Source organism: Eucyclogobius newberryi, unplaced genomic scaffold, assembly GCF_026437365.1.
Source record: "Eucyclogobius newberryi isolate DKJ021-1_F unplaced genomic scaffold, fEucNew1.0.hap1 SCAF_18, whole genome shotgun sequence".
In the NCBI taxonomy this organism is placed as follows: Eukaryota; Metazoa; Chordata; class Actinopteri; order Gobiiformes; family Gobiidae; genus Eucyclogobius; species Eucyclogobius newberryi.
The window spans coordinates 25,613,391-25,635,828 of NW_027315812.1; the positions used below are offsets into that span (position 1 = coordinate 25,613,391).

Here is a 22,438-nt window from a genome sequence, read left to right on the forward strand (position 1 = left end):
TAGTTAGAAATTTATAACATTTGAGAGCTAATTGGGTAACGAATAGGTCAGTGATTAAATCCATTCAGCATTCCAAGCAGGTATACAGGAGTTCAGCTCGATAGGATAAGTATTAGCCCTTCACATGTGAGACCGGGTTTTTTTACACTTTTGTGTTATTCACTAAATATTGAACACCCCAACACCCCATCCATTAAAAGTCACCAATCTACTTTTTGTTACTATTTGTTATTCTAATGATTCTATCCTCACGTCTATGCACAGTAACACAAGGGAGGTATTGTCAAAAAAACAAGAATTTTGTGGGTCACAATATATCATATAAGATTGTATGCTAAAATACATTGTTTTGTTGCAGCAACAGCTAAAAAAACAAAGGGAACAACATAGACCATGATATTTTGCTTAATTCTAGTGCAAACAATAACGGCATTCAAGCACTTTTATATCGTCATTTTTTGGAATATGAAAGTAATGATTTGCATCAAAAGCTTGTCACGGCATTTAAAAGTAAAAGTAGTATCTATAAATTATTTTTGTCTGTAAAAAATATTGCAGTAAATATTGCACCATGAAATGAATGTTGTGATAATGGTCTATTGTAACATGATATTTGCATATCGTTACATTGTGTATATATTCAGACTAAATCTATTTTATTTAATTTGTAAATTCTAAGGTTTATACATGCTTTTCATATATATATGCATATATATATATATATATATATATATATATATATGTATATATATATATATATATATATATATATATATATATATATATTCATTCATTCATTGTTGTATTTTGCACCTTAATGCACCAAAGTATGTTCCTAGTTTGTGAATTCTGACAGTGGCAGAATAGTAAATAACACAATAAAACTGAACAATCTTTGAATCCTTACTTTCCAGAAAACAAACTGACAGCAGAACTGAAAGCAGTGAACCACATAGGAGGAGGGAGAGGACAATTTGAGATATCACCCCCTTGGTATGTACACAACCTCCGAGAAATGAAATAAACACATCGTTGAGACAGTTTTGGTCCGAGTGTAGAACATTCCTCTGTGTACTGTCCCGTGCTGCATATGCGCCAGTTTACGTCAGCATGCCTATGTTTACCAGACGTTGTGATGTGTTTCCAGTGGCAACACCCCACTAGTCAACTTGTGGTCAGTTTACCCCCAATCCATGTCCTTAAACCACTGCAAAACGCCATAGACTCATCACGTTCTGGCCCAAAGTCAAGCAAATAAACTGCACAACTGGGAGGCAGAACAGCAAAGCACTGATTTAGAGTGGGGAGAGAAAAGCTCGCAAAACGGCAACAAGTGAGCAGATTTTAGACTGAAAACACACCCAGGGATGCGTCATACCATACGTCTGGGTGGAGGTCATTTGTAAGCCAGGACCAAAAACGTCATAAAGATTAAAATCAGCGGCTGGATTTAATCAAGCTTGGCGTGTGCAAGAGTATAAAAAGTGTGTCAGTGAAGGTAGTATCACTCTGTATTCATCTTAACTAAAGTTGTTTTTTCATGACATAAAGTCAATTCTGTTCTGCTCCAGTGCAGATATACTGTAAAAGCAGCTCTTAGGGTCAAAATGAGACCACCATGTGATGTCTGTATCCAATTATAATGTGTTTTATTCCCTGCAAACCAGCAAGTGCGTTCATAGCTTGTTAGTTCTTAGCTTTATCTACACTCTGGCCTTTCAAGTGTGCCTTCATTTAATTAGGAATACATTTGGACCGCTGCAAAGAGTTTAAAATTAATTAATTTAGTTTTCCAATTTTGTTTTCATCAGGAAAACAGCGCCTTTAATAAATATACTTTTACTTTCAGTGGAAGCTCATGGATATTATTAGTTGTAAATTAACTGGCAAAAAAGGCAAATGATTCCTTCCTTTTCATTTGAATTGCACTGTCGGGCAGAGATCTGCAAAGGAGCAAGCGCCAGTGATGAGAACACGATGATGCCCAGTTGCAACCTTACAATTTTGGTTTACATTTAGGTTGATGGTAAGTTTATGACTAATTACACTAATTGAGAAATAAACTGTTAAACATTTCGTTTCCTACTTCAATCCTATACTGCAAATGCATGTATTTGTACCTCGTAATACAACTACATGTCTGTAAATTAGCGAGCTAAAGTTGGTCTCTCCAGCGATCTTGCACACCTCGCTAACAACTTTATTGTCAGTAACTTCTCCACAATTTAAAATAAAACATTTACCCGAGTAAATTTATGTGTTAAATTGAGTAGGTAGTATACAGCGTTTGCTTGAAGTAAACATGGGCTTTTTTATGGTTGTGGCTGCTTTTCAAAGACATTCACATTTATTGAGCAGCAAACCACATGAGGCACATTAACTTAGATGAAGCAACGGTGCTTAAGGACATCCAGATTTTTTTTTTTTTTTTTTTAATTAATTATTGCTTTGTCTGAGTCATAAAACCTCCGGATAACAATAATTTGATTACTAAATTAGTTGAACATTATCATAATCGGTTGCGTTTAATTGGTTCACTTGTTCAGCCCTTTTTGAATCCACTCTAAAGAACGTATAGAGTACTTACAAAATCTAATTCTTACATAATGCAATATGCATATGATGCCATTTCACTAAAAATCACTTTTGTACTACACTGGACACTTTTTGAAAGTTATTTGTTGGGAATTAAAAAGTTTCCAATATCATAATGTGATAATCATTGGACAGAGAGTGAGCTCCTTTAGCTTGTAAACATGTTTTCTGATCTCTTCTCCCACACTGCAAGTAATGCATTAAAGGTGATAAATCCAAGTGAGGTTAACACATTCCACAAAGCACATCGAGTTCAGAGGAGGTGAAAATAACTTGTTTTGATCTGGTTGGCTTTTATGTGCAGGGTTCTAAGACTTCCTGGAGTCTCAGCTGGTTGCCTGGAAACCGCACAATGACAAGTCCTGCAGCACATCATGTTTCCTTTTCACAGAGCCCTCGATCAGCTGAGTGTCATACAGACTCAGCAGATTAGTTTTGGACTGAAATAATACATGTTACAAGATAATAAATATGTTTAATAGCACACTTGGGCAGGGTAGAAAAACGAGCTTGCTCTTTAGAAAATATGACCCAATTCTACTGCCCTGGTAAATATGTAATATGTGTGCTATTCGGCTCTACCATTCATATAAAGTGTTGTATATGTAGTAAACAACAGTGAAACTTGTTTGTTTTGAGTCATAACTGAACATTTGTCATACAAATGTGTTTCAACATAGGATTTGCCTAGGATTTGCCTTCCTTTTAACATGACTAAACAAATAACAAATATGTTTTGCATAATATTGCCCATAAAAGTACAATTTGACCCTAACTAGAAGCACACAAAAAAACCCCATCTGGTATCAAAAAGCAGGTATGGAGAGTACTGCTCTAAAGTGGTAGCCAGCCCTGTAGCACACAAATGGATAAAATGACTCCATCCTTACACACCTGTCACTCTTAATGCAAACATTATTAAGTGCTATAATTCTACATTCAGTTACACATTTCCAATTGGTTAAAGTTATCTGAAAACATCTCACCTTCCAACACCTCCTTCTATCAGCAGCCTCATCTCCTCCTTACTGTGATAAAAGTTGGCCTGCCCAGAAGCAAACACAGACTTTACGAGGTGCTGGCAGTGTGCCGACAAAGCTCGTGGCAACATAATGACCATGATCCACCGGGAATGCCTCTCATACCATTCGAATGCTCTCTGCCGTTCCATCTTGTGACTGTACCTGTGCGCCATTCAGGAATGTGGAGTTGCACTAAATCCCCCCGGGCTTTCTTCCCTCCGCGGCTGGGACTGGTGTCTGTTACTCTGCTTGTTTAAGGGCCCGTGTGTTGAATGAGACTGGTGGATGTGGAGGAGGTGAAGCGCTTCGATGGGGAGTGTATAGTTTTGAGGAATGTGCCATTTTTTTTTCAAGGCCAAGTGCAATGATGAGGGACACTTACAGGAATCTCTCAATTTCCCGTTGAAAGCTGCAAGAAAGTCATCGCAAAAGGCTCTTCCCCTTCAAACTGATTTCTTAATTTTGACTGTCAGCTGAGGCCATAGCAATTCTGTGAGTCATACACGGGAGGTCGAACTGTCCGCATTATCACAAGTTCCCCAAAATGTCAGTGGAAGACTATATTTTAGGATTTCAGGTGCTTAAATTTGAGATAAGATGTGATTAAGAACTTGTTGACATGGATGACGTTGGATGGTTCTCAACAGAACAATTCAAACCATGACAGAGTAAAACTTCTTCTGAATATCGGTAAATAACTTTGACCTGCTCCTGAGCTTGTGCTTAGCTAGTGAGTGTTACGTTGTAAAATGAGATATTTACACAGAAAGATTGTTCCACAGTAGTGATCCGCGAGTTTATTCAGTGATTCAACTCGGGCCAAGAAAGTCTGCAGACCGCTGTGTATCACATCTCCGCGCTCCACGTATGGCTTTGCATTTCGCTGCGGCTTGATTAATTTCCTCAATAGACTCATTTTCCATGAATATGAGTCTGATTGTAAATAAAACAGCATTTTGAAGCTTAAAACATAGAGAACACGACATGCGTCTTCTTCTACAGTGTGTCAAACTCTTGTGCTTCCTGTTAGAGTGCCCCCCGGTGGCCGTTTTTCAGTAAAAATCTATAAATTAGACGCACTAATGACCACTACTGCTTAAAGTCTGAAAAGTATGGTATGTTTTTTTGTTTTGTTTTTTCAAATTAAGAAAAGGTTTTTTTTGGGATTATCCTGATTTAGAGTTATGGAGCCAGTAATAAAAAAAGTGTAAAAATTCAAGCTTGATTTCAATACTAAGGAATATACTCAAGTCTCATGCACATTGTCCCTCATTCCTGTTGTGCTGCCGACTTGAGCGGAATACTGAGGGCTGGAGCGACAGGCTGGATGCTCCCTGGAATGCTGCAGCCCTGCCAAGCCGACGGAGCGACCACAAGAGGAGTCCAAAGATGCAAAACAAACCAACAAATTCAGCTGTTCCACCCCACACCACGGCCAGACAAAACAAGCCAAATGAGACCCCTCTGTGAGCCCGTAATGACACATCCAGGTCACAGCACAAAAGAACTATGCATCAAATTGAATCGAAATGAAGTGAAAAAGCATTACGGTAATTGCCCGTCAATCCTCGTTAGCGCTCTATGCAGCGAACGGATTGGGAAATATGGTTGCATTAATAGCTATTGAATGAGTTAATTGGTCTTCTTAGAACAGCACCTGGGGCCCAGCTCAAAATGGTTAAATGGTCAGATCGTCCCCATTTTCTGATCTTGACCTAGGCTAGACTTGTTTAGCTGGAGGACTATTTTTTGTGGATGGGGAGTGGCTTGGAGTTTAGAGTAATAGTTAACATTTTAAAACTCACCTCGACTGCCATTTTCTTCATCCTGCAAAACAAAAGAAGAAAATAAACCATTAAAATGTTTCAAATTATTCCATCTAGGAACTAGTTCTAGTATGAGAACAAACAATAGGGTGGTGAATATGGTGATGGATAAAAGCACCATGAATTTTACACTCAAGTAAATAGGGATGGTCAGATGTAAACCAACCCACACCAACACACCAACCAATTTCAATATATATTTAAAAAGAAACATGTCTAGGCCCAAATTTCAAAGTTAATTTCAAGATAAGGCATGAATAAAGTCACAATTTTTGCCCCAGCACAGATACTGTAGTGGATACCTCTGCCACACATAGTTTTATAAATGTTTTATTCAAATTTGGGTGCACACTTATTAGTTCATATGTGTCTGAATTGGTTATTTACACGCTGCTACAATGCTAATTTAGTTTGCATTGTTTTGATATTTACTGTTATTGCATTCTGTTTGGTTAAATTATAATTTGACTTTTTTGTTTCTGTTAAAGTTATGGTTTAGTTGGGCCAAAGTACGTATCATTTAATTATTTTTGTTAAATAAATGTTTTACCTTCCTTAAATTACCTTAATTTTTACACCTGTCCTGGCCTTTTATGTTTGGTCCTCTACAGATACCTATTTTAAAAGGGTAAAAATGAGACTGCTTTGTGCATGAGCGTTTTATTCTCAGCAAAGCTGAGCTGGAAGTGTGCTGTTAGCATGCTAATGTTTGTTGGCTCTGCTCTGGGCTCTGAAAATTGTAAAAACAAATAATTTCAAAGAAAATAGCTTATAAACTCAACATGGTAAATATTTAGGGTGTCCAGATTGTTTTATGCAGTAAGTTTGAACCGCTGCAAACATTTTAAGATGGTAACAATCAGGAACTTGAAGGTCACAAATTAACTTTTCACGTTTGAAAATAATATAATTTGTTGTAGTTCAGGATGACTGTAAACATGCAGCCATCTCTTCACCTTCATTACGCTACTATTTTCAGGAGCTATATCAAGTTTTACAGATACCAATATATGAAAACATACCCCAATACACTATGTGGCCCATCCCAAATACATAACTTTTGACAGTACAACAATAATTGGTCCATTATTTCATCGATAATCCAAATATGCATGAGTTTTTGCACTTCAAACAGCTCTATCATGAAGTGTAATGAGTGTTGCATCTCGGAGCAGTGGATGCAGTGCTCTCCAAAGGCTTCTGACATGATTATATCACTCCTGTGTGTCCAGCAGAAACCACTTCAGACATGTTTGTGCTTTTTCCATTTCCTCAACACATAAAACCTTTTTTTCCCCCTGAAATGCTGTTAAAATCCACACTTTCATCCTTCTGCTTTAGAAACACACGTTTTGCGAGTATTCTTAATCAGGCTTCTCTCCCAGAAAGCATCTGACCTTCTAAATTAACCCCAATATCTCCCAACTGATTAGTCATGAGCCAACATTTACAATGCAATTTGATGAATGTAAAAGAATGACGAATTTCTGCCTTTTTGCTCTGTGTTATGTAATAAGGGAGCTGGTCAGGGTCAAAAGTCAGCAGCTCGACAGAAAAGTAGACTTTAATATTTTCCAGAATCACAGTGCTGTGATAAGAAAACCTCAGGTCATTCAACAATGTCAATGTAACGTACATAAAAACTGCCAAGCAACAGTACGTGTATGTTGTGTAATGGGAAAAAAGTATGGTAAAATAAATGACAATGTAAATTGATTATTTAAGGGGGACATGTTATGTAAAATCAAGTTGAAAGAATTTCATGTGATAAAGGTTGTTTTTTTTGAGTTGAATTGTGATTTGATTCATGCACGTTTAAGTGCTCAGAAACTGTTGGTTTTTTTCACCCTAGCCCCTCCCACTGCCCTGTACTAACTTATGATTATTACAAAAAATCCTATTTATATTGTGCAGTAAAAGAATTAGGGATGAGCCGATACAAATATCAGATATTTGCCGTGCTGCTGTTTGGCGATACCCGATATTTGCTGATACCAATAGTTAATAAAATCCTTAGCAATGCCCAAAAATCTATTTAAGTTGAAGTATAATTCACAAATTAACTTTTCAATTATGACTAAATAATTTTAAATAATTAAATAAAAGAATAACAGAATTGATTTGATCAGGAATATAAAAAATAATAATAACTTGTTTGATTGTGGAAATGTAAAGCCATATTTTTAGTCCAATTGTTCGTAAAAAAAAATCTATTCCCATTTTTACTCGATAACCACTAATCTATTTAAACATAGATCAAATCTAATTGCACAGCGCAATATATATTATTTTTATCTTTATTGTGCAGTCCCAAATGAACATTACAGTCCTTTAAAGTATTTTACACACAGTGGAACACGTCGTCGGAACCTTCGCAGTCACAGGTGAACAAACTACACTTGAAAATGTTCTCCACTCCAGTTCTACACTCTGGGATTAGTGCCAGCCATTCAAGGAATTCCGCTGGGCACAGGCTCTCACGGACAGGACTCTCGTGTCAGATTTCCCAAAGCTTATCAGGGCCGCCTTCATATTGGTTTGTGTTGGTGATAATGCAGGATAAGTTGGGTTGACTTTTCTCTGAAGTCTATTTGGACAGCCTCCTAAGCACGCACAGACGGATTTCCTACAAAGTTAGTATAGAGCCCTGTGTTTATAGACTTTGGCCAGAGCAGAGCATGCTGAAAGAGACGCTGTGGCATACCGGTAAGGACTACACGTCTTCTGTGTAACTGAGGAGATAGGAGCACTTTCCCACTGAGGAACTTCATGGGAATCTGAAGACCACCGTCATTCTAGCGCCAATTATTCAGAATTCATACACACGAAAACTATAACGAATATACATGAGGAGAATCGTGTTGGCGAGCTCACTGTCTGCTTTGACAGATTACAAGAATTTATTCAATCTATTGTCAGTAATACAGGGATGTAGTAAGGGATGGGTTATTGGTCATCATGGATAAATATTGAACATTTAGCAGATATTGTCCTCAGTGCTACAGATTCGTCTTTTCGATCACACAAATGAGTGAAAATGGAAATAGAAGGTTGTATGTTTACAGGATCATGCAACAGATTGTAATATTGGTATCAGCAAATATCGGGTATCGGCCACAACAGCAAGACAAACATAGGATATCAATATCGGCTCAAAAATCTATATCGGACCGTCAAAGTTTATTTGTAGAGCACAGTTCCAACAAAAGTAACTCAAAGTGCTTTCTAACATAAAAACAAATTCAAATTACAATGCAAAATAAATCACAAGACAAAAATAAAATCATAAATAATGATGTTAAGATGCAATAATTGTAGATAAACGCCTTCACTAAAAGGCACAGCTAAACAGAACCGCTTTAGCCTAGATTTAAACGCTTCCTTGATGTATCCTTTGTGGTCTGTGATTCAAGGCAAATCACAAGGCTTTTTTTTTTCACTGTGATGAAAAAAGAATAAAAAGAAAACTCGAAAATCTGCAATGGCTGAAGCCATTGCTGGAGTGTGTGCGTCTCTCCCTCCCTCTCTCTCTCTCTCTCCCTCCCTCCCTCTCTCTCTCTCCCTCTCCCTCTCCCTCTCCCTCTCTCTCCCTCTCCCTCTCCCTCTCCCTCTCCCTCTCCCTCTCCCTCTCCCTCCCTCTCCCTCCCTCTCCCTCCCTCTCCCTCCCTCCCTCTCCCTCTCCCTCTCCCTCTCCCTCTCTCTCTCTCTCTCTCTCTCTCTCTCTCTCTCTCTCTCTCTCTCTCTCTCTCTCTCTCTCTCTCTCTCTCTCTCTCTCTCTCTCTCTCTCTCTCTCTCTCTCTCTCTCTCTCTCTCTCTCTCACTCGACTGGGCTCCGTCCCAAAAGTCTAAAGAATAAAGCCTAAAGAACAAAGCCTAAAGAATAAAGTCTAAAGAATTCCGCAGACACTAATAATGCCCAAATTCATTTAAATGGGGAAAAAGTACTAATACTTTTGAAAATTCTGCAAAAAATACAAGTTTTTCAAATGTCAAAAGTAATAGCACACGTACTACTGTGAAAGCGATCATAATGAGGTATAACATGTTGAAATCGGTTGAAGCGTTAAGGAGTTGAAACTGGCTAAATGGAAAATATAATAATAAATAAATAAATTTGTGACATCACTCAATCAGAATGCACACACTACATGGGTGCATTATTGGCATTATTCCTTGGATCTATTGCAATACTTACATTTAACAGTACCAATTTCTTACGAATCTCTCCTGAGTGAAGACCACAAGCTGCTGATAGTTTTTCCTCAGTAAAAAAGGCCAATTCTTTTCTACACATATAATATTAATAAGACACATTTCAATTTCGATAAAACATTACTGATTTTTAGAGCCTACACTTACTTTGGAACTTTGTTCACCAATTGCGATTCACAATTCTTCTTCTTCTTTGGTTGTTGTTGTTGTAACAACATCGACAAAGAGTCTGAGGACTAGGACTGGTATCCCAAATGTTACATTACCACAATACTTTATACTTTAGGTTTTATACTTTAGGCTTTATGCTTGAGACTTTATCTTTATTCTTTAGGCTTTATTCTTAAGACTTTATTCCTTAGGCTTTATTCTTTACACTTTATTCTCTAGACTTTATTCTCGAGGCTTTAAAGGCGGTATGGACGATTTTTCGGCGATTTGAGAACGCAGGTGGAAGTGCGCATGCGCACTCTCCCGCGCGGACTGATACAACACACACGTGCGTTTGTTTATTAGCGCAACGGAGCGCATCATCGCTCGTCTCCTGTAGATTTCTGTCCACTTCTGCGTCAGCTCGAACTGTCTTTCTCCGTCTTCATTTTGCCCCGTACACTGAGGGAACTATATTATGATAGATCCATGCGCTTAGGCACGTGGAAACGTGGGGACGAGCCTGATGCGGCTGCAGGTGAGCGGTAGGTGCGTTTTATGATTGATACGTGGCAGGACAAATGATTTATCCACGCCACAAGGAAATATGATAAGAAAAATGCTGAAAAAAATCGTCCATACCACCTTTAAGATATGCCTTTATTAGTCTACACAGTGGGGAATTGCAGTGAGTCTGAGGACTACGACAAAGTCTGAGGAATAAAGTCTGGCGGTAATGCAACACTTGGATGCCAACCGCCATAAAACAACAACAACAACAACAACAACAATTGCAGTGTTACAACGCACAAGAAGGTACAGAAGTAAAGAGAGCAGATACAGAACTCTTGTTAAAAACCCTTATATTCTTAATATTCTTTAAGAAAGATCCTTAATAATTCACCATTGATGAGTAGGTCGTTTGGGATCTCTGTCATCAACAAGTAAGATTATCTTGTTTTATATACATCCATGCAATATATATACTCTAATGATATAAGTGTACTGAACGTGATCATGTAAAATTGCAGCACTCAAATGGCTTCTCTTCCTTCACCGAGCAAGCTGCCTCAAAGCCACAGCAAAGAAGTCCAGGAAATGAGAAAAGAAATGCAAGAGCTAAATGAATGTAGACACTATACATGAATGTAGGTTTTACACAAGTTTATAAGAGATCTTCTACTGAAAGTGTTTTTCAGACTTCCTATAAGTGATCTGTTCTGTTCTTCTGTATCTACCTTTGTATCTACCTGCGTTGCACCAATGAAATTTCCCCATGTGGGACAATAAAGGATTATCTTATCTTATCTTATCTTAAGTATAACGTGTAGTATGTTACAGTACAAGATGCAAGATCCACATATTGCATTGAGGACCAAACAAGAGGCCGTTTTTGAAATGTCCATAAAACACCTAGATCTCATGAAACGTTATGACCGATGCTTGCAGGCAAATATGCGCAGTCTTGCTTATTTGCAGGAAGAACTTATTAAAGTTCAAAGGGACTTGGGAATAAATGTGCAAGGTATGTAATGTAATGTTTACAATATAAATGTGTATAAATGTGGTAAAATGGTGTAATCTGTCATTATTCTATTTCACTTACTGTCCCAGATACTTCTCCAAAGAATGTGATACAAGAGGGAAAGATATGCTGAACAGTATGTTAAGTCCAGGAGCTGCGAGTGTTGTTTGCATGTCAAAAAGCAGAAAATAAAACACATTTGGTGAAAACATGTTTGTGTCTGTTTCGAAAAATTGTAAAGGCAAAAGTAATGTACGTCCTCTGGACAAGTGCCGCTTAGAATTATTATTCTTTTGACTTTATTCTTTAGACTTTATTCTTGTAGTCTCACTCCATTTTTGTAAGATAAGATAAGATATTCCTTTATTGTCCCACATGGGGAAATTTCATTGGTGCAACGCAGGCAGATACAGAGGTAGATACAGAAGAAAAGAACAGATCACTTATAGGAAGTCTGAAAAACACTTTCAGTAGAAGATCTCTTATAAACAAAAACTCCCATAGACAAATAAATAAATACATAAATACCATTGCACATGAATCACAACAGTAATTGCACTTTTCTCCTCTTTATTTTCCTGCCTCTGGACAGACGAAGAATAAAGTCTCACGTTCAGTATACAATAATATAATTAGAGTATATATATTGCATCGATGTATATAAAACACAAGATAATCTTACCTGTTGGTGACAGAGATCCCAAACTACTAAAGACTAAAGCCTAAAGAATAAAGTCTACCTCTCTCCCTCCCTCTCCCCCCCTCCCCCTCTCTCTCTCCCCCTCTCCTTCCCTGGCTCCGTCACAAAATTCTAAAGAATAAAGCCTAAAGAATAAACCCTAAAGAATAAAGTCTAAAGAATTCCGCAGACACTCAATGCCCAAATTCATTTAAAATGGGGAAAACTAATACTTTTGAAAATTCGACAATTCTGCAAAAAGTACAAGTTGTTCAAATGTCAAAAGTAATAGCACATGTACTACTGCGACTACAGCGATCGTAATGAGGTATAACATGTTGAAATCGGTTGAAGCGTTAAGGAGTTGAAACTGGCTAAATGGAAAATCATGTAAAATATAATAGCTAATTTCTCGCAGCAATTCCTTGTAGAACACGTTCTTGTAGAACAAATTACAAAGATAGATCTGGTCATATGTGCTCTGATGCTTTCTCTTTACGTTGAACCCTGACTGAACAGTGGGCTGAACCTGTCTGTTTCAAATGTATGATGGCGTCTCAAGCCTAAATAAATGCACATTATATGAGCAGCATGCATAAACTTCAAGTCTAGTTTTCTCTCAAAACAGAAGCGTGTTTTTTCTCACTATTTGTCTTGCTTTGCCAAGTAGATTAAGATTTGCATCACATTCTATTGTGACATGTGATGTGTTCTCATGGACTAGAACATGGTCCATGGTCTTGAGAAAAAGCTTTATCACGTCTACTATGCGTCACAATGTGCCCCTGGGGATAGTTCTAACTTATGTTTTAGTATGTATTTTTATGTGGATTATTGTGAGAAGAAACATTGTTTTACAGTTGACAATATGAGAACTAAAAGAAATAGTGAAACTAGTGAAGCTGTAATTCACTTTAATTTGCACTACCCAATAAATCACCACGCCTGTACCATGTGACCAGCTTTAAAAACATCTGAATCATGTTTTTATTTCCTGCAGGACCTAAAAGTCACAAGTAGGTGCATAATAGGGCTGCAATTAACAATTATTTTAGTAGTTTGGTAGTAGTCAGCAATATTTTTTATTTGTATTTTTTCGATTAGATGCCAAGTCAAAACCATTCTTTTGTACACTGAGATTTTTTAAATACATTTTTTAACCAAAAAAGGTTACTGCAGGCTTCTACAAAGATAATATTTACAAATAAAGTGTATAAATTGATTTAATAATGTGTGATGGAACATATTTTCACATGTGTTTTAGAAATAGTTTTGTCCTGATGACAATAAGATACAATCCACTTTATTTTGGACTTATTCCCCTGGTGACCTCACCTTGAGAGAGTTGTGCACTGCAGACTCCGGTGGATAGACAATGAAGTGTCGCAGGGTGAAGCCGAAGCCCTGCGAGGTGCGGTGAAGGTGCAGTATTTTGGGCCCGGGCCAGGAGAAGGGCTCCTCCTCTGGGACAGGAGAGCCCAGCAGTGACCCCTCGCTCTGCTCACGACCATCCTTCTGTTTGGCCTGAAGATGACAACACAGACAGAATAAGCAACGCTGGTGGCACAACTTACAGTCTTAACAAGTCATAGGAACAGCAGAAGAAAAACTTGAAAAAATGAACAAATAAATAAACAATGATAAATCAAGTTTTTGCACTAACTCATTCAGAATGTATTGTACTTCCTGCCTCTGTCACCCAATCACAACATACCTATTCCTCTGGACCAATCATATCTCAGGCTATTCATTTAAATTCACTCTCCCCTTCATCCTCCTCCTATTCCAGCTACATGCCACAATCCTCCTCCAAATCATCTTCCACGCAGTAGCAGAACCATCAGCCTCTCAAAATATAGAATAATCCCTCTTGATTCCCTTGTTGATTTCTGTAGCTTTGGTCACCTGGTATAAAACCTTTAACCAGTTTTCAAATTTAGGCCACCATGTTTAACTGTACGTGTGGTAGAAAGCAAGTAAATCTAAAAAGGTCTTGAATTTCTTAACCTCTATTAAAACTGTTTCAATGACTTAGTTATACTTTCTCCACGTGCTGAAATGTACTTTTCATTGGACCAGCGCTTTCACCCTTAGCTCTGATAATTACGTAAAGTTAAACAAGTTTGGTTAAAACAAAGAACAGAGTGTTTTCGCAGAAGAAACAGCCGCTGGGTTCAACACAGATCTTCATAATCAAGGAGCTTTGGAAAACACTGCAATTCTCCAGCTGCAGATTCTTCAGCAGAAGGCTGTTCCTGTCCCAATGCACAAAGTGTCATTTTGTGGTCAAGGTTGTACTGCCGGGAATGTGACAGAGGAACAGTTATGCAATACAGAACTAGACTCTTAGGTTTGGTATGCTAATTATATTTGAACTGAAATGTAGTTGTAAAATGATTATGTGGGCAAATGTTTTACAATAACATACTAATATGATTCTTATTCTAATGCACTTAACATAAGGGGTGGGTAATATTAATAAAGCTCAAAAATCTGTATCAGCATTTCACATTTTCTTATACTGTTGCAGTACATTACAAACTGATGCAACAAATTCAAGTATTTATTGATTCTGTCCTGCGCTTGATGTGTTTCATTTAGATCGAGTCTAAACAGTGTCATCTGAAATCAGAGAACTGTTGTTAGCTGTTTGGCCCCGGTGTCCAGTGTCGCATCAATCAGAGCTGTAATGACGGAGGTGAACCGTTACGCCACAGGGTGCGTTAGCGGGTCTTGCTAACACTACCAACGTGACTTCAGGCTACGAGAGTCTGCCAAGAGCTTTTTCTACGCTCTCCACAGGCTCTCCTACCAAAATACTGCTCATGGTTCCAAGACAAAGCTCCTCTCGCTCCTCTATCCGCACCCCGGGTTTGGGCTGTCTGGGAGTAGCAGATGTACAGTCCTCCTGGGAGCGGGGATGGGTGTGGACGAGCTGGCTTGACTGGTGAAATCATCGGCAATACTAAGAGCTGAGAGTTCTGGATGACAGCCACAGTCCACAAAAGTAGTGCACCAGAAAGTACTGTTTGTTTTCATATCACGCTGCAAATTTGAATGTTGGATTATGCAATAGGTTAGCCTTTTGGGGCACGTAGCTGACTATATACACGGCACATATGCATATAGTCCTCTATTATAGCTCCCATTGAAGAGGATCATGCTGTAAACTGCTGGGTTTCAGATGACATGACCATAGCAAATGGTAATAGCCTGGCTCACTATAAGCCAGTTTAAAGTTTAAATGTTGAGGATTTTCCAGCTAGATAGGTCTAAATATATATATTATTGGTGGGCTAAATAAATAATATAATAAAATAATATCATGACACTAAATTTGGGGATACTGTATGATATTGTCATGAGTATTTATTGAATATTTACAGTGCTACAAACAGTTGCTTGTTTAGAGAACTTGTTTATGCAAAATATTTGACACATTCACTGTTTTGATGATTAAAATGTGTATATTTTCCTTTAACTAGGACTGACATGATATACATTTTTCACAAACAATATAGTGCCTCTGAAAATAATATACTAGCCATGACAAGTATAGGTTTAACAGAGAAATACAGTTGTTAAAATGTATTTTGTTCCTGAAATTTGTTCTAAATATATCCCAGAAATATAAGGTGCAATATATTGTCGTGATAATATTGTGTATCATATCGAATAGTGAGGGACACTGTAAAGATCTAATATGAATACTATTTAGTCGAGAGGGGCATTGCTACATTCTGTAAATTCTGGATGTATGGGGTCCAGAGCTGATAAATAACATGACATTATGTATGCAGTGTGCTCATCAAAACAACCCAAATGTGCATAATGACGTTGCCGCCATATGGTGCCGTCGCTGGCAGCATGCACATTAGCATCTCCATTCATTTCTCTAGTCCTTTGTGGTTATAAAATCAGATGTTTTGGCAAAATTTCAATAGACTTTTCTTGTCTCGTGAGTCATGTTTTTTGGGGAGTTTTTTCTGTACAGCTGACTTCATAGACTTACGGTGCCTCCTTCATTTTTCTTTCCTAACATGTCTCCCTTTGCTGACCACAAGCTATGTCATTAGTCACTCCTATTCAAACAATCAGGGAAAAGGCAACAATCAGAACACTTTACAAGAACGCGATAAGGCTGGATTACATGTATGAGCTAAGAACGGGGCAAAACAGGACTACCTCTGCATGAAAACACAATGACACATACCAAAATTCCCCAAAAGTACCAGTCTTAACCTTTTCCTCCACTGCTCACTCTGCTTATGTAACGCTATATGTCACTGACACGGAGCAAATCATGTACAGGCGGATACTGCACTGTCGAGGAGAAAAGAATCTGAACTCTACATTACAGCATAAAAAGCAGAAGAAACTATATTTGCTCCACTTTTTATATCAGCTATATTATACTTCAAAAGCAAATCATGACAAAAAGCTCCTGTCATGTGATTAATATTGTGTGATTGCTATCATTTGAACTTTTGGTGCACTTGTGTGACGTCATTGTTTTGCGCCTTTTTGCTGCAGGATGTGATATGTGATCTTCTTTAGGCATAACAGAGCCAGATCGTGCTATAATAACACAGAATAGTTGTATCTTAAATAAATAAAACAGTTTCAGAACTCTTTCTAATGCCCCATAATAAAACAGACCTCACGTTTGTTGCAAATTCTTACCCTAGAACGGACACAATTCTTTATGGATGCCTCCCTTAGTCGAGCCCAGGAAACAGTGCAGTTGGGACTGCTGACCCCTATCTCCACTTCCCCCCAGTACGCTCTGGCTAAGAGCTGGAACCACAGACAGTAGGGCTCGGACAAGCACCCGTCCACTCCTGCCAGACGAGCCCAGGGACAACCTCCTGATGATGGGGAAGGGGAGAGCGAGCAGCACCCTTCAGCGGTCACTTCCACATCCAACATTTCAGGGAGATCCTTGAGAGGTACTGGCCCATTCCTCTGGGCAAGCATGGCATTTCCAAATCCACAACAAATGAAAACAACTAAAATGTCCAGTTAATCCGTCTGAGAGGTCATCATTTAGTTGGCAAGATACATTTGTATTTTGTATTGTTATCACCTTATTTCAAAATTCCAAAGACTGTCAAATTTTAAATTGTGTCTATTTTCTTGCTTTTGCTGAAATTAACAATTTACTTCTCTTGGGCAATATCTTCAAAGTTCTTAGCAGGATCCACAAATATTTCCCCCGTTTTCTCACGTTCCATGAGACAGTATTAAGTCAGTCAATTATATCAAATCAATTTATGTTGAATCTTGCCTCCTGCTTTCTCATGGCCAATAACATTATCCAGTTGTTTAAGGTCCAACTTGTGCCGGTAGAGTCCATAATCCGTTCTGTTCCCCTTTCCCAGCTGGCAAGAAATGCTTGCCGTTTGTCTTATTTTAGTTCCCTTTCGCCTCCCCAGCTCTGACTAACACTGTTCCTTTGAGCGTCCCAAAGACACATGATGTTTCCAGTGAGAGGAGAGGAAAGCAGCAGAGGTTGAGTGCTCTGCAGAAAGCTCCAGGGCTGAATGACGCACCCACCCACTCACCACACAAACTCCAAGCATGAGCACACACACTCAGGGTGGACTCCAGTCTCCCATCTCAGCATTTTTTCAGTGCTTCTGAGCACTGGGCAACACATGTACAATAACAAGCACACGTGCTGATTAATAAATCATTGGGAGAAAATAAAACTCAAGCTCCAAAAATGTCAAAGGAAATGGAAATGGAATGACTTGGATAGTTTTTGCTGCTAGTGAAAGTCAAGTGGGGCTAATCCAAGATAAGGAAGCATATGGGCCCAGTGAAAGGCTAAAAAATGTACAGGCGATCCACCCACCTACACATGCTTGAGCTCATCTGGCAGCCATACAGACTGATGCATTATGTGAGCGCAACCCAAACAGCATTTAAAGAAAGCTAGAGCAGAATATATGTAACGGGTGAGAGACATATACATGACACAGAAAGTATAGTTTATGTGTTTGGCCTATGTTTAAGATTCATTTTATCAGTCTGCAAAGTGGATGAAAGGAAACTATTAACTTTTCTTGAATTAAAAATTAATTTAGGGCTGTAGCTGACAAATAAATATATTTCAAAATATCTTTGTTTTTGTACAGAAACACTGAATGTAAAAACCTAATAGCAAACTAGGTATACGGTACAGACTTATGCTATGTAGGGAGAATAAGTCGCAACAGCCAAGAAATGCATAATAGAGAAGAAATAAACATATATAAGTCGCACTGGAGTATAACTCGCATTTTTGGGGGAAATTTATTTGATAAAATCCAAGACCAAGAATGATGAATACGTGTTTTATGCTAACGTAACACCTTCAGCTACATAGCAAGAGCCTGGTATGTTAACGTAACATATTAACAGTTAATCAGATAACTATAGCATAAAGAACATGCTAACAAGTTTACCAAAGCATCAGTATTACCCCAAATCACAATCCTTCCTCTGTGTCACTTCTAAATAACGGTGTCCCTCTTGTGGTTGTCAGTGTGAAAATAATTAACATGTGAAATGCAGTAGCCAGTGTGAAAATAACGAACAAAATGATGTGATAATATGTTAATAATATCACATATAAGTCGTTCCGGAGTATAAGTCGGTAATGCAGTGGTTAAGGATGTTGCACCTGTGTGGTTGCTGCCACGGCGGCATCATTGCTGAATGTCTATACCCCCTCTCTCCCTTTTTCACACTACAACTGTCCTGTCGAATAAAGCCTTTGGGCCAGTGTTTTCTGTTTAAACATTTACATTTAAAAAAAAATCCCTTCCATTGTTGTAGTAATACTTGTCAGTCAACAGATGCTGTGGTTTGCCTGTCACTCTGGATTTGCGAGTGAGCTAAATAGCCCAAATGTAAATAGCAGACCATTTTAATTTGGAGGAATATTTGCCATCCGAGACAGCAGCCACCATGAAAACAACATCAGGAACCCACTCGTGGAATGTTCCCTCTCCGCATTGGCTTATGAGCATCTTGTTACCACATTCACTTAGCTCGATATAGCATGTGGTATTTGGTACGGAAAAGAGTGGCAGAAATAGAAGTAGCATACAACAGCCTATAGAGTTGAGACACTTGACTTGTGCAAGCTAAAACACGGATCGGGTTTCCTAGGAATGGTTTTACACTAGATGAGAACCACTACTGAAAATATAAGTGAATTGGGGGAAAGATCGGATGTGTTGTTTCCATTTTCACCAAGGATGACAAGCCCACATAATCACTGGAGGTAGCATTTCTAGCAAAAACACGCCGTAGCTCCACTAATACTTTTCAGGCCGGTACAGGATTCAAACCACATCATATACGTCTTCAAACTCCCGCAAATAGGAAACATATGATAAGAAAAGATGATCCCAAGGCAGGAAACGTCGGAATTCCTGCTGGTAAGGAAGTCCATTCCGCGCCATGCGGACACAAAAGCGAGACAAGCCATCGAGAAATATTATGCCGTTGTCATAGCGAAGAGGCAAACCACAACAATGTTGGCCTCAGGACTGCGGCTTTCTCATGTGATATCAGAGTTGGTGATTTGGAGAATGTTTAAATATCACGCCGGACACAATATGCAGCTAATTTGCTAGTTTGCTTCTTCAGACAATCTTTGATGCGACGGACCCAGGCCAAACTTCAGACAAACTGACTCAATGCACAAAAAAAGATAAAGGGATTTGGATGTGGGTGTTCTGGGCTCAGTAGAGCTCTGTTTGTCCAACAGTCAAGAAAGGTTTTTTTTGGTAGGGAAATACCGTCTAAGACATACATTACTTCAAGTCTGTATAAGAAGTAGTGTCACGGAAGATTCAAATACTATCATTTTTAATATAAAAAAAAGATCTTCCGGCACAAATCGACAGGGCAGCTACTTGAAATGAGGAGAAAGAGGATAGAAAAATTGGCAAACAGCCGAGAAAGAGAAGCGAACCCATAACGCTGAGGCGGTAACAACAATAAATGTGCCTTATATCATTGCACCACCGGTGCGCAATCCCCTAGGATTGTTTCACTGTTCAAAGTTACAATCACACACATAACATACACATAATTATACTTAAATATACTATTATGTATACCTATAATTGCTTCAAAAAGATTTTAAATCAGACATGCCAAAGACATACAGGTAAACCAGCACCACAACAATTCTCCAAAGTGTAAATAGAGCTATACAACTGCAAAATTCCAGCAACAAGTTATCTGCCTTATTGCTGTGTCCAAACTCAATAAAAAGCCACAGGACTTTTTTTTAACACGGACTTTGAAGAAGTTAACAAGAATTCCTAATGGTGTAAATAGTGCATGTTGCTGTCTACTACACAAACGACACCAACAAACAAAAATAACTGTGGTGTACTTGACAAAGCTAACTTGAGAGTAAAAGCATGCGTATGTGAAATTCTACTGGCTAGTGCGGAGGGTGGTAGTCTAATTGTCCAGTGGTGTGTTGAAACATTGGAGGTCTGTGTTGCAAACCGCGCTTGTTGTCGTCTCCCTGTCCAGGTTTGGACCCAGCAGTGCAATCTTGCAGTCTTTGAGTCCCCCTGCTGATTATTTTACAAATGGTCTTGTGGCTGAACGCAACATGACAGGCAGAGCCAAAGACAACACACAGACCGAAGCTGTGGTGAAAGCAAGACAACATGGTGAAATAGACAAGCTTTTTATAGCTGGCCGAGTGGGGTTTTCAGAGTTTAAAAATGCCCTACCTTGACTCCAGTGTGGCCCTAAGCAGAGAGTTTAGGCCATTCATCAAGTTTGTTTCTTAAACAATTTGGCGACTTCCCTAAACAGCTACTGGCCAATGTTTTACTATTCTGAAATACCAAAATCAAAAATCATAGTTTACAGTTTTGAAATTACTCCATAAAATGTGATTTTGAAACGTAAAACAAATGTATCTTATTTTTACAAGTCAAGCTTCCATATTCCAGTCGAAAAAAATGATTGGTCGACTAAAAACATGTCCTATTGACAGATTTGACAACTAAAAGGGGTGTGACAAAAGCTATCAAAACTATGCATTATCTCTATGTATCTAACTTAAACTGCTCTCAAAAGACTACAACTGCACAGAAGGTCAAGCAGTCCCTTGCTGCTGTCCCTTAGGAATGCTTTTAATCTGGATTTTTATGGATCTGGTGTCTGCACCGTGTCTCAGTCCAACACGTTTCCTCATAACGGCATGTCAAACCTCTCACTATACACAAGAACGTTCTAACTGCTGGAGAAACTGTGGGTGCAGGGAGACAAACTGTTACCTTGTTTTTGGGTCTGTCCTGTCAAAAACAAAAATTACTGAGATCAATAAAGACTGCAGACTGTCTTTGATACCACCATCCCTCATGTTTGCACAAATATGTATTTGGGCCTCAAAACTCTTTTTTTTTTTTTTTAATGGATTGACTTAAAGGTGGAATGGACGATTTTTTGGCCCAAATCTGAGTCTTATTTCCTCGTGGCGTGGACTGGCGATTAGTCCTGCCACGTATCAATCATAGAATTCACCTACCGCTCATCTGCAGCCGCGCGAGGCTCGTCCCCCGAGAGCAGCACGGTTCCGCGTGTCTAAGCGCATTGATCTATCATAATATAGTTTCCTCAGTGTGCGGGACAAAATGAAGACGGAGATGGACTGTTCGAGCTGTCTCATAAGAGACGGAAATCTACGGGAGACGAGAGATGTGATCCATCGCACTAATAAACAAATGCACAAGTGTGTTGTATCAGTCCGCACGGGGAGTGCGCATGCGCACTTCTGCCTGAGTTCTCAAATCGCCGAAAAATCATCCATTGCGCCTTTAAACAATATCAAAAATCAAGGACTGCACCCATAATATTATAACTGACCTTTGAAAAATGGGAAAAATTACATTCTGACTTAATTTGAAAAATGCCAGACTCTGAACTGTGTGTGCCTGTGTCGTATTCTTTCTTTTGTGTTTTATGGGTTTACATTTTGAAAGAAAAAAAAATAATACAAATGAAAAAAAAAGAAATCATTTTAATCTATATAAAATAATGAGTTGACCAATACAAATCTTTGTCGACGAAGACACCACCCAACGATTAATCGACATTGCGGCTCTAATATCCACTGAGAAAATACAGCAGCCCTATTTACTCCAACAATTAAAACCATCTTGGAATGATCAAAAATGCAACAATAGTCCTCTTGGAGATGAAATTCCAAACTCAACAACAAATCACCACAAAAAAGTGAACATCCATTTTGCAGTCAAAGTTGTCTGACATGTTTACATCAGGGGAAAGCTTCACAATAGAAAGCAGCTTGTTCCATAACACAATGTTATTTTAATCCTCTAGATTTCTGGATTGATCCAATGATTGTATGCAGAGCTGGTGATTTGTGTGACAATGGAAGCAA

At 38.6% G+C, this 22,438-nt stretch overlaps 1 protein-coding gene across 4 annotated transcripts in view; it reads right to left on the reverse strand.

Moving 5' to 3' along the window:
• Positions 1–22,438, reverse strand: part of arhgap21a (Rho GTPase activating protein 21a) — a 98,497-nt gene that overhangs the window by 44,849 nt on the left and 31,210 nt on the right. For 2 of the 4 annotated variants that reach the window (XM_072451175.1, XM_072451176.1), the window contains exons 2-3: positions 13,345–13,533; positions 5,423–5,444 (exon numbers count right to left, since the gene is read on the reverse strand). In XM_072451175.1, coding sequence (XP_072307276.1) covers positions 5,423–5,444; positions 13,345–13,533 — 211 coding nt within the window. Of the gene's footprint in view, positions 1–5,422; positions 5,445–13,344; positions 13,534–16,692; positions 17,088–22,438 lie in introns of those variants that run through there. The other 2 variants (XM_072451173.1, XM_072451174.1) reach the window with 2 other exon arrangements.